This window comes from Populus nigra, chromosome 4, assembly GCF_951802175.1.
Source record: "Populus nigra chromosome 4, ddPopNigr1.1, whole genome shotgun sequence".
In the NCBI taxonomy this organism is placed as follows: Eukaryota; Viridiplantae; Streptophyta; class Magnoliopsida; order Malpighiales; family Salicaceae; genus Populus; species Populus nigra.
In genome coordinates this window covers 8,096,499-8,108,590 of record NC_084855.1, presented here as the reverse complement: position 1 = coordinate 8,108,590, position 12,092 = coordinate 8,096,499, and the positions used below count along the sequence as shown (strand labels likewise).

The 12,092-nt window shown below is 35.2% G+C and overlaps 2 protein-coding genes across 4 annotated transcripts; one reads left to right on the top strand and one right to left on the bottom strand.

The window, feature by feature from the left end:
- The first annotated feature begins 1,315 nt into the window (after window positions 1-1,315).
- LOC133690878 (uncharacterized) lies at window positions 1,316-6,071 on the top strand. Its single transcript, XM_062111145.1, has 11 exons — window positions 1,316-1,529; window positions 1,620-1,841; window positions 1,934-2,029; window positions 2,136-2,233; window positions 2,354-2,482; window positions 2,604-2,724; window positions 3,214-3,298; window positions 3,407-3,516; window positions 4,604-4,755; window positions 5,243-5,339; window positions 5,451-6,071. The coding sequence occupies exons 1-11, from the start codon at window positions 1,449-1,451 to the stop codon at window positions 5,736-5,738; spliced, it is 1,479 nt and encodes a 492-aa protein (XP_061967129.1). The 5' UTR covers window positions 1,316-1,448; the 3' UTR covers window positions 5,739-6,071.
- A 262-nt stretch (window positions 6,072-6,333) lies between these two features.
- Window positions 6,334-9,389, bottom strand: LOC133692844 (phosphoglycerate mutase-like protein 1). 3 transcript variants are annotated; one of them, XM_062113998.1, is made up of 9 exons: window positions 8,349-9,389; window positions 8,157-8,264; window positions 7,733-7,812; window positions 7,502-7,640; window positions 7,337-7,411; window positions 7,159-7,247; window positions 6,872-6,991; window positions 6,704-6,752; window positions 6,334-6,573 (listed from the first exon to the last, which is right to left on the bottom strand). In XM_062113998.1, the coding sequence occupies exons 1-8, from the start codon at window positions 8,406-8,408 to the stop codon at window positions 6,704-6,706; spliced, it is 720 nt and encodes a 239-aa protein (XP_061969982.1). In that variant the 5' UTR covers window positions 8,409-9,389; the 3' UTR covers window positions 6,334-6,573. The 3 variants fall into 3 exon arrangements, with proteins under 3 accessions (XP_061969982.1, XP_061969984.1, XP_061969983.1); XM_062114000.1 differs by having other exon boundaries at window positions 6,883-6,991; XM_062113999.1 differs by having other exon boundaries at window positions 6,334-6,752; window positions 6,883-6,991.
- Window positions 9,390-12,092: the final 2,703 nt, after the last annotated feature.

Genomic DNA, 12,092 nt, shown 5'->3' with positions numbered 1-12,092 from the left:
GACAGCTTTATCTTAAACTAGGATTAAAAACAATTTTTTTTTATTGATTTTATGCGGTCAAAAAAATATTTTTCATTGAATGCTGATATTCAAATATAAGTTAAAAAAATTACAAAATAAATCACCCTCTTAAAAAATATTTTAAATTTATATTTTATAATTTCTTCATAGATTCTTTTCTTTTTTGTTAATAATTTTTAGCATTATTCATAATAAAATTGAAGAATCATGTTGTGGATACTTAAATTTCTACTAAAAAGTTTTACTTAACAATGTAACATTTGATGATTGATTTTTATTATTAATGGTTCGTTCTATGATTAGAGTTATGTTGTTAAATTTAATAAGATTTATACCTCAAATACTTTCCGTATAAAAAATGTTACTTTAACATTAAAAAAAATTATAATAATTTCTTGTTACATCATTACTTGGAGAACATTGCACCCCGTTCTTTAAAAATTTAATTTTTTTTGTTAAAAATTAATTTTTTTATGTGTTTTGAATTGTTTGATGTGCTGATCTCAAAAATAATTTTTAAAAAATAAAAAAAATATCATTTTAATATATTTTAATATAAAAAACACTTTGAAAAATAATTATAACCACACTCCTAAATAAATTTTTGATCAGCGTAAAAAGTAACGTTTGTGAAACAGTGAAATTGTTCTTAAGGAAACAAGAATGCATGCTTTTTCAGAAAGAAAACAAGTCTTTTTCACAAGCATAATAATCTAAAACAAATATAAATTAATTATAAAATGAAAAGTTGAAGAAAAACAGGATGATAATAATGGTCATTGATCTCGGAGCTGGGCAAACGTTTCATTTTCTTAAAAATAAAATATTTATTTTTTATAAGAATGAGTTGGTCAGCTAAAATAGATAAGCACGAAAAAACCTCTAAAAAGGAATAATGGTTTAATTGGGCTAGAAATGATATCCCGCAACATAATTAAATGTCCATTGATCTCCAAGGAGCCAGGCAAGCGTTTCATTTTCATTTTTCATTTTATTTTTATTTATAAGAATTCCATGCAATTTCCTTAATAAATATGCTATTTCCTTTATTTCCCCTAATAAATGAACGCACATGTCCTACGTTCATCAGACCATGCCCCCCGTGTTTTTTTAAAAAAAAAATAAAAAATAAAAAAGTAATAAAAATACCTATAAAATTTTAAAACCGGAAATTTCCTCTGGCAAATGGAACTAACCAATGGGGGCAGACTCATGTATCGGGCCGGGCTATGTTGTAGCAATCATTTGCAAGAGGCCCAAAAAAGAGAGAAATTATTTCAGTCACCACGTTCTCAAAAGTCGTGGAGTCCACAACTCATGAATCCCATTAAGGGAAAGCAAGAAAAGGCAAACAAAGGGCAGTTTCAATTCAATTCAATTGTGGAAGAAAGAAATCTTGGTTTGTGGATTTGAGTGGAAGCATAGCTATGGTGAAAGCAGTAATCGGAGACGAAACCCAACTAACTTCAGCAGAGGATCGCCTCAGCCAATCCGGTCTCACTTCTCAGGTCTCTCTCTAAATCTTCATATCCACACATGCAAAACAACAACTACGTGCTCCTTTTCTTGATATCGAACTTTTTTTTTTCTCTTGTCAGGTGGGTTTGGTGATAGGAAAACTTAGCTCCAAATTAGATCGTGGCTTCATTTTCGATTTGGTCCCCACCCCACCAAACGATGCAGGAGAATCAGCCTGTTCACTCCTCGAAGCCACCAAAGATGACAACAAGAGAAAGGCTTCCAAATCTAAATCACAAACCGCCGTTGATTCTTCTGCCTTGAACATCGATTCGGATTGGGTCGCTGAACATGCCCGTCAGGTCCATTCTACTTCTATAAATTTTATTTATCTTATGTGGTTTGTTATTGTGGGTTCGATTTGGTGAAAAAAATGTTGTCGTTAATGTCAAAGGTTTCAAGAATGTTAGTGGGTGGCATGAAGGTTATTGGTGTTTATGTTTGGGTTAGTGATAGTGCTTTCAAGAATTCAACTATAACACTTTTCCAGGTAATTCTTGCCCCTTGTAATTTGACTATATTTCCTGTCTTAGTTTGTTTTAATTTTACTTAGTTCTGTGAAAATTGAGCTGATAGGATTTTTTTTGATGGTATAGCTTTTACAGACAGTGAAGGGAGTTGCAGAAGCTGCACCAGTTACTGAAACTGATTGGGATGAGAGATTGCTGATTCATATATGTTATAGTCCAAGGAGGTATTTCATCGCTACTGTCACCGTTTAATTGAAACTCTTATTTCTATTACCAAGTATCTGTCATTTTGATGCAGGCGTTGTTTTTGTTGCTCATATGGACTAATGAGTTGGTTTTTGTAGGTGGACGTGCCGGAATTGTGTGCTGTCTTCGAATATCACTTCAAGTAGTATACGGCCATGTGATTTTAAAATGGGAAGGGTCTTAAGTTCCCTTCAGGCATTTAGGTGTACATACAACTTCAAACTCAGGTATCTTCAATGGTTTTAATATGCGTGCTCTGTTTGTAGATCCAAACAACAGTTCTATTTGGTGCTGGAATATAGATATCTTGTGATCCTTGTGACTCATGAATGAAGCTATATTTCCCAGATTGCCTGTAACTCATGAGAGTGCATCAAATGCCCAAGCAGTGAGTTCAATTCTTCGTCATGTAATTTCTGTGCATGCTAAAGAGCTAATGGATGCAAAGGCTATGATTGATGGGAATTTGGTAAGCTGCGCTGTGACTTTATCTCTCTTGGAATGAAACTGCAGACCTTAAAGTCATTAATTTATGAAGCAAATCAAGGACTTGCAGTTTCTTATCATAGATTTATTCATTTAATGTGAAACCCAGAGTACAAATTTTAAAAAGTGACATGATGATGCTTGAGGATATTGGATGGAAAATGATTCTATTAACAGGATGGTTTGGTTATTAAGATCTGGAAGTTAGTTGATAAATACCTACACCTGCATCTCCATGGTGATACCTTGAGACATGCCTGATTTCATGAAACTCATGCTTCATAACAATTTAGTGATTAATGGATCCCAATTGGGCACATCATTTTGAGTTAAAGCATACTGTTGCTTTGTTGGCTTGGAATAGACAATTTGTATGGACTGTGGCTTCACTTTAGGAGCATTATTATTCCTAAACATTTGTTCCAATGGTCCATTTTTCTTGTCATAGCTGCCTATGTTTATATGGTTTCAGGTTGTTGGCGAAGAGCTATGCACAACTGATGGTACGCATGAAGTTGAATTGCTCCTACCATTCACGAAGAATTCTTTGGTTGAAGGTGTGTTGGAAAGCTTTAAATATCAGGCACAATTGTACTAAGTGCTGATATGGTAGCTTGAACATATCATTTCAATCATTTGATGATTTTTTTTTTAATTTGCTAAAGCAAGCAGCCAGAAGGACGTTGCTGGTGTTCTTGTCTTTGGTGGATCTGTGTGCTCTTATGCATACTCAAACTCAAAGGAACCAGTGATGCAGGCTGTTGCTGATATAAAGGTACTTCTATTCTATAAAAATTTACTTTTGTTTTGAGTATCTTGAGGGAATGTCTATACCAGATTGATGATGATGATGATGATGATGATGATGATTCATGATAATTTTTTTATGTTTGATTCATGTGTTCTGACCATGTCTACTGCATTTTGGAATTTTACTAACAGAGTGTAGAAATTGCTATAGTTCAACATAAATTTACATTTACGCCATTGGTGCTTCTTTAATACAGTCAAAATGGTGTGGGGGGTTTGTTCCTTGACACTGTATATAAAATGTTCTGTGTGTGTGTCCACTTTTCATGCAAAACTCTGCCTATTTACTGATATGAAATGATTATTGGCGGGCCATTTTTTCTTGCCACTTCAACTGGTGTATTCTAAGTGACCGCCTCTGTTCTCTTCTTGCTTCTTACCTCACAGAGGTTGCTACATGCCCATCTTCCAAACTAGAATGTCTACTCCTGGAATGTCGATCTATATATCGATGAAATTTCAAGTATCCTCTGATTTTGATTTTTTGACCAGGATTTGTTCCTTGACACTATATAAGGCATTCTGTATGTCTCTCCACTTTTTATCCAAAACTCTGCCTTTTTACTGATATAAAATGATTATTGGTGGACCATTTTTTCTTACTAAACATGTCATTGATTTGATGGACTTTTAATGCCGTTGCAAGCTGTAAGCTTCACCTAGGACCAATTGGCACATAATGCACACATATCCGTGCATTAAATAGCAGCCAGCATTCATAAATGACAATTTTAGAATTGAATTTCAAGTACAGAAAGAAAAGAGGCAATTTAAGAAGAGCAGAGGATAAATGCTGAAATACAAGATAAAGATCAGACAGGCATTCTGTTCTAGAAAATCTGTTTGTCATGGTGCCTGCAGAATGGCAATGCATGAATCTCGTTTTTCTCTGCTGCTTTATCATTTTGGAATAAAAGAATGAAACCTTTGCTTCTCTCTCTCTCTCTCTCAAGATGCTTTATGGTTGATTCTCTCTTTCAGATTTTCTATTCCCTTTTCATCGTTATTGTTTTTGACCTGTGTAATTATGGGAAATTTTTTATTATTCTCAGGATGATATCATCAGGAGTCTTCAAAGTAGACTTGATATCATCTGTGATGAAGCAGATGAAGATCCAGATCCTATTGACATCGATGGCAAGGATTCGAGGGTAGAAAAACTGCCTGAGAAACCTGTTTCAAGACTTGTCTTGAACTCTTTGAGGTGTGTGAGCTGTAATGTTAGTAGTCTTTTTGAGCAGATGATGAGAGCATGGCCATGAGTCTGAAAATTTGTATTTGATTTGTTATTGTTTTAAAGTAGATTGGTGATGTTTTATCATCTAACTGTCATTTACACATGTTGACTTGTCTGTCTGAAATTTTTGTTACGTGAAATGCAAGCTTTCTGCCACATGGTACAACCATGTAATGGTACAATCTCAATTGTCCATGAGGGCAGGGCCAGCACGAGTCCCTCATGGGTCTCCTTTGTTACTCACATTAATGGCTATCTAGATCATATGCACTGTAGGGGGTGTTTGGTTTTCAATTGCTGAGGGTGTGGTTCCTCTTTTGATATTCTTTTTGCCCCTTGATATCTGGCTGAGCATAGAGAATCCATCTGAAGCATCTCTTTGAAATTTGATGCAGTTTGTTTCTGAACATGAATTGCCATGCTCATAACATTTGCTATTGTACAATCAATGCAGGAGAACATGCTTACTTTCATTTCCTCGAAGAGTCTTTGTTCCCTGGTTGGCTGGTACATTCATCTGTGACTACCTGCAACCATCCGAGACAGTTGAGGTATGTTCATGTGGTTTGTTGGGCAAAATACATCAAACACTACAGTTGAACATTTTTATACTGAAAGCTTTCATCAACTAAGTCGTTTTGAGTTTAATCTTGCTCTATTAGGTTTTAAAAGAACATTGTGTTGAGTTGATGTCCATGGAAGCTCCAACTGATCCCTCGACATATCTCCAACCAGAAGTTGAAGCTCCATCACTAATCACTGAATCTTTCTGGGATGTTGCAGTTCCTAACCATTTCGCACCTGTTTCTTCTTTAGAGAAGAGTAGACAAGTCGTGAGTGTGGAAAGTAGCCGGCAATCTAATCAGCCATTTAATTTCAATGTCTTGGCTGTTGTTTGCCTCCTCCTCTTTGCAATCTTGGTTGGGTTTGTGCTTGCAAGGCAAAAATAGTGTCCGGGTGAATTTTTTGGTATAAATTACATGGTATAGAAATAGGATAACAGAAACTCAATTTTTTGATTTCTTGTTCATTATTTGTTCTGGTTTTACATTTTAAAAGTGAAGTTCCATCTGGCCCCTCACAAGCCTTACTAGGAACTGCAGCAATTTTGTTATTAGAAGAGAAAGCGGAAAGTGAAGCGTGGGTTTGGAAGCAATGCTTGTATTGATAAGGGTTTGTTAACAATTTCCTCCATCTATTGTGAGATATTCTGTTGAATCTCCTTACATAATTATGTATGTTGGTGAAAATTGCTTATGAATTCAATTTCAAATTTTCAATAACTAATGTTATGCAACAGAATGAAAAAAATCTAATGTGATGTAGATAATTCGACTGAATCCCACATAATTTTCACAAACATACTCTGGCTTTGTTTGGTTTTGAAAAAACATCAAATCTCAGCTTTATCAAACCCTAAGTTTTTTAAATCATGGTTTTGAAAGAGTTATTAAACATTCATTCTGTTTTGTTTTTTGGTCAGCTCAACCACGAGGGTACTCTGTTGCAACCCAGCACAGTAGATTAGAGTTAACAAATCCAAAATTCAAGCAAGCTAGTGAGGGGTCAAGATATGATCCACCCCAAATTCATAAAGAGAAATATCCACACAACCACCAAGCATATGTCGATACTTAATATGTTATACAGGATAAACTTTATGCAAATAACATATGCGCAGGAGCATATTCTTCTAGTCCCGTCGATCAAGCATTTCATACACGGTGATCATTGAGGGGCATCTCTGATACTCTAACACAGGCTGACTGATTGAACAATCCCCTCCTGAAAGCTTATCCTTTTCAGGTTCACTTGGGAGGTCATGCCTTGAAATAATGCCGCAGGGAAAAAGAGGAGCACATGGAATAGGAACAGGAACAGGCATTTTAATATCTTCAAAACACACCATGCTTACCTATTCTTTATCAACAATGATCATTGAACGAAGTTCACAGTTCTCGAATCTAAACAAAAATGTTACGAGTAATCAGTCATAAGACTATTTATACATTGTTAGTTTTGAAAAAAAGAAAAAAAAGAGTTTGTAGTGTAAGAAAAGTACTGAAAAATAGTTGCTACTCACTTTTTGCACACCTTGTTTTTCACTGATGGATGACAATCATTTCCCAAAGCATTCAATGTGTGCTGCAAGAATCTATGGTGAGTAACTATTGCAATTTCTTTCTCTGGTCGTGTCCACAACCTGAACAAGTGACAGATTGCCTGTCAGTCTTTTTATAATACTACTATAAGCCAACGGCAAAATCTGAAATACTATTTTCACAATCGCATGACTGCTCTCAATTTGTCTTTATTTTTATTTAAGCTAACATGTCGTTGCTTTGCGGATCAAAAGATGCAAACACTTACCAGTTCATAAACTTCAAGCCCCTGGCTGCAATTTCCTCATCGGTCTCCCTAGCATCAGTCTTCCACAAGATGTCTTCATCACTTTCTATCTAAAAATTGAACAGTTTAAGAAACTGGCACTAATAAAAAGGTGCTTACAATCCTTGTGTTAATGCTAGACGGGTTATTAAGTTCATACCAATGAAAAATCAATTGTAGGAAAACGAGACCGATTCTCGCTAATGGTTCTCCTCTTGTCACATGGATGAACTCCCTGCAGTGAAAAAGAAATGCTAACAACTTTTATGAGCTACAAATATTCCAAAATCCAGCAACTTTAATCTAGACATTGAGGCACATATACCAAACGTTCTCGACAAAGTTCAGATGCTACAATTGGTGGGCATTTGAGACTTGATATCCCACTATTGTCTATATTTGCCTCCTTTGATCCATTTATCTGGCCTTCGCTACCAAAGACTTGTATGGCGGTTTGCAGGGCCCTAAAAAGAAACTCATTGATAATATCTAAGCAATAAATTGAACATGCAGCAAAGCAACTGACGAAATTCAAGCTGTATAATTTATTAAGCACCTGCACAATGGAGAAGTGATGACTAAATCAATCCTCTCAAGTTGTCCAGATGCATGAATTTGCTTCCTTAGATTGCCCGCCTGTTACAATACCAGAAAGTCAGATGTGCCGTCTGATAAAGCAGGAGAAATGAAGGCGAGATTCAGATATTGATTTCTTTGAATAGAAACTCGAGAAGATATGAAGAGCCAGGGGCGGAACCAGAGGGAGGCGGGCAGGGCCCCTGCAAAATATTTTATTTTTTTTGTATTTTTAGTGTTTAAATATAGGATAATATAATATATTTTTATTTTAAATAGATAAGTTTTTTAATAATAAATTATATCGGCCCTCCCTCTTATATAATTTCAGTTCCGCCCTGTGAAGAGCATTACGGATTTGTTTTCGAGCACGAAATGAAATGAAATGGCCACCAATTACATACCTGTTGCTCGCCCAAAGGAGACAGATGTGCATCAAAATATTCAGGAGATAACAGCGCGTCATGATCTTTCTCCCCTGCTACGTTGTGGATTCCCTGTGCATGCCTCACCTGGATGGACACATATAATCGAGGAAAGCGATCTTGAGACATAAATAGAGAGCATAGAAAAAGGAAAGCTCTTGTGCAAATTACCAGATGGAGGATTTTAGAATGCTCTAGTGGGTACAGAAATAGAGCTGGATTGGCATCCATGGCAGGTTAAAACTCGAAACACAATCCTGGAACTTAGTGTTTGGCCTTGAACAGAAAATTCAAAAAAAAAGGATTGATATTAAACACAATCCTGGATGTCGTAGGACAGCAGGAGGTCTGGCACAGATATTATCCTCGATAATGCACCTTTTTTTTCCTTTTGGTTTTTGAGTGGCGGTTCTTAAGCCAGAAATCCTTTTCATAGACCCAGTCCAAGACTATTTTAACACGTGATTAGCTTGACTTTCGAGCAAGGCCAGGCTAATCGTTCACATCAGATGCACCCACCCCCCTATTATCTGAATTAGAGCTGAGTATTTTCGGTTCGGTCCAGTTTTGGACCAAAATAAATAACCAAACTGTTTTTTTTTTTTAGTTTTTGAACCTAACCGAACCAAAAACTGGTTCAAACTAATTAATTTCGGTTCGGTTTGGTTTTTCTCCCTTCCAAACCGGTTCAAACCGATTGAAACTGAACAAACACAACGCAAGGGATTGAATCCCCATCAAAAGATCTTGAAACTGTTAAACATATCCTCGAAGCTCTCCAACTCAAATGCCTTTTGCATTTCAAGAAGCCAACAAATCAAACTAACCAAAGAAACTTCACTTACAAAGAAACTCCAGTAGTTCTAATGAAGCCAGCTTTAATGAACCGGCCAGTGGAAGATTGGAAAATTAAAAGAGAAGAAGACAGAATTGAGGGGGTTAATATTCAGGATGATTAGAAAACCAGTCCATAAGACCAAGATCTGCTCCACCTTTCGAAACCACAAAGTCATTCCATTCACGAAGCAAAGACTACTGGAAGTGGAAGGGCTCAAGCTAAAGTTCAGGGCATGTTCATGAGATGAGTGACTGACTTCCTTCATGGAAAGCCTTGATTTTCATTTTAAAATGGCTAGGTAGAAAGAAGTGAAGATTTGAAAGCTTGGAATTTGTCATTTGAGAGATAAGAGACAGAGAGGGAGCGGCGGCTGAGGGGTGAGAATGTGTTTAGGTTTAGGGTTAGAAGCTATTTATAGTTGTTTTTTTTTTTAAGTGTTGGCTTGGTTGAACCGGTTCGGTTCGGTTCGGTTTAATCAGTTTCAAACTTTAGAAACTGAAACCGAACCAGAATTTTTTTGTGATTTTCTAATCGGTTAATTCGGTTTTTTTTCGATTCGGTTTTTTGGTTTTTTTTTCAGTTTTTCCGGTTTTCTCGGTTATTCGGTTTTTTTGTTCACCCCTAATCTGAATGGGTTTCTTGAGAGAGGAAAATAAAAATAAAACCCTCCTTCCTCTCTCTGCCTGTTGTAAAAAACTGATATATAAAAAACAGACTAATATTTTATGAACTGAGAAAAAAAATAAAGAATAAAGAACAAAGAACAAAGTCTTTATAGTTGAAAGAACAAGGAGCAGAAAATGTCTCAGTTGGTTACTGTCATCCCTAGTGTTTTATTTATAGAAGGAAACAAACATTACAGAAAAATAAAACACTAAAGAAATGTATCAGCTATGTTTTCCTTTATCAAAGGAGTTGTATAACAAGCTAGTCTAATCCTAGATAAGCTTAAACAAATGAATTGAAAGAAACATCCTAATCTAGATAATACTATCAGCTAACAGATAAATAACTATCAACTAATAGATAAATAGCAATGCAGTAAATTATTATAAAGTAATCTTATTCCAGCTTTGGTACCAAACTTCAACACTGCCAACCAAATCACGGAACCTTCGATGTGCAAAGGCTTGACGTAATTTTTTATTTTATTTTGTCGGGACCAGTGTGAAGCACAATTTGGAAGTTCTATCTTTCCAAGTGTTTATGCCTTGGAAGCTTATGCAAGAACCATGAAGAGTTTGCTATGGAACGTTTTTCATAAACTGTCGATGTTCATCGTGGTAGATCTATTACATGGTCAGAGTAATTTGTTTTTTGTCTATAGTATAATCGGAGAGTGTGCATGGCACATGCTATAACCTTCTCACAAGCTGCAACCTTGTCTCTCTATGGAGTCAAAAAAGGGCAAAATATAGACTTCATTAGGAGATCGAGCTTAAGAATTTGTTTTTGCTTGATCAAAAAATGACAGATAAGATCAAGGGAAAGTCGGACTCATAACAATTCTGGAATTGAAATTAATTGCTTAGTTTGCCGCAATGCGCGCATGGAGCAAAAGCATATGGAATTCCAGTTGCTTAGACTTCAAGCGCGGTTGCAGGCTTGCAGCACCAATCTTCTTCACAAGGGCACAGTCCCTGGAACATCATGGGATCTAAAAATAAAGCATGCATCTAAAAACGGTAACAACTAAGGGGATGGAACTGAAACGTGTTAATTCAAGCATGTTCCTTCCACGAAAGCTCAAAACTCTTAATGAGCTTTTTTCCATGATTACTCGCTTAACATATGCATTGAACTTGGTATTTGCATGATGACTACTAGCATAATTGTGGGGCCGAAGCGTGTTAATTTAAGCCTGTTCCTTCCACAGAAGCTCAAAATTCTTATGAGCTTTTTTTTTCAGTATTCCTCTGTTGCTCGAGCCGGATGAAGACAAGACTATAAAGATAATTGTAGATTTTAGGCTTGTCGTCACCAGTTGAAGCGTGTTAATTATTTTTTATTTTAAAATTATTTTGATAAGTTAATATTAAAAATAAAATTTTAAAATTTTAAAAATATATTTGTGAATAAAAAAATACTTTAAAAAATAATTATTATTACGAATATATATAATTTTGAAAATGTTTTTTTTTTTAAAAAAATATCACTAGCTCTACGAGCTTACACACAACTTAAAAAACCCAAAATCTATCAAAATCTATCAAGAGCTTACACTTTTTCCCGTTTGCTATCAAAATCTAAAAAAAACAAAACAAAACAAAACACCTTTAAATCAATTTTGCCCCAAAATTGTAGCCGCTATTCATCTTCCCCGCACAGCTAACAACAAGATCATACCAAATCAGCCACCATAACAGCCCCCACACTACCACAAAATCAGTCTAACACCAGCAGCCAAACCAACCTCATTCAAAGACCCGATTCACGCCACCTAACACTGCTAAATCACATCACATTGTCAAACCCAACAGCTCTTGATCATCCTAATTGTGTCCTTTATGAGATTACCATTTATACGTAACCTAAAACAATTATTATACAATCTAATTTACAATTTGTTTTTCTATTCTAATCTGCGAGTTGATTATTAGGTATTTTTAATACAATCCTAGATGAGATGATTTGAAAAATTAAAATATAATCCAATCTCTCACTTACATGCGTATTGCCTATTGGAGTCCAATTTTAAAAAAATAACTTTGGGCTTGAATCCTATTTTTAAATTAATGGTCCATACCCAAAAAGTGAATAGGGTAAAATTATCCGCACTTAGTGGGAAGATAAATTTCTTTTTAATGTAAAAAAATATTAGGATAAAAACAATTCAAGTCTTTGATGTAATTAGTAATTTAAATAATATAAAAGAAAAATACAATAATAATAAATAAACTGACAACAAAAAAGTAAAAAGAATCAGACATAAGTCTATCTATATTATTAAATAACTAAATATTATAGGGTCAAATTGCAAAAAAATAAAAAAACCTATTTAAAAAAAGAAATCTGTTAAATCGTGTGAACTTGAAAACTCTGCAAGTTATGGGTATAAGATTGAGATGATCTTATAA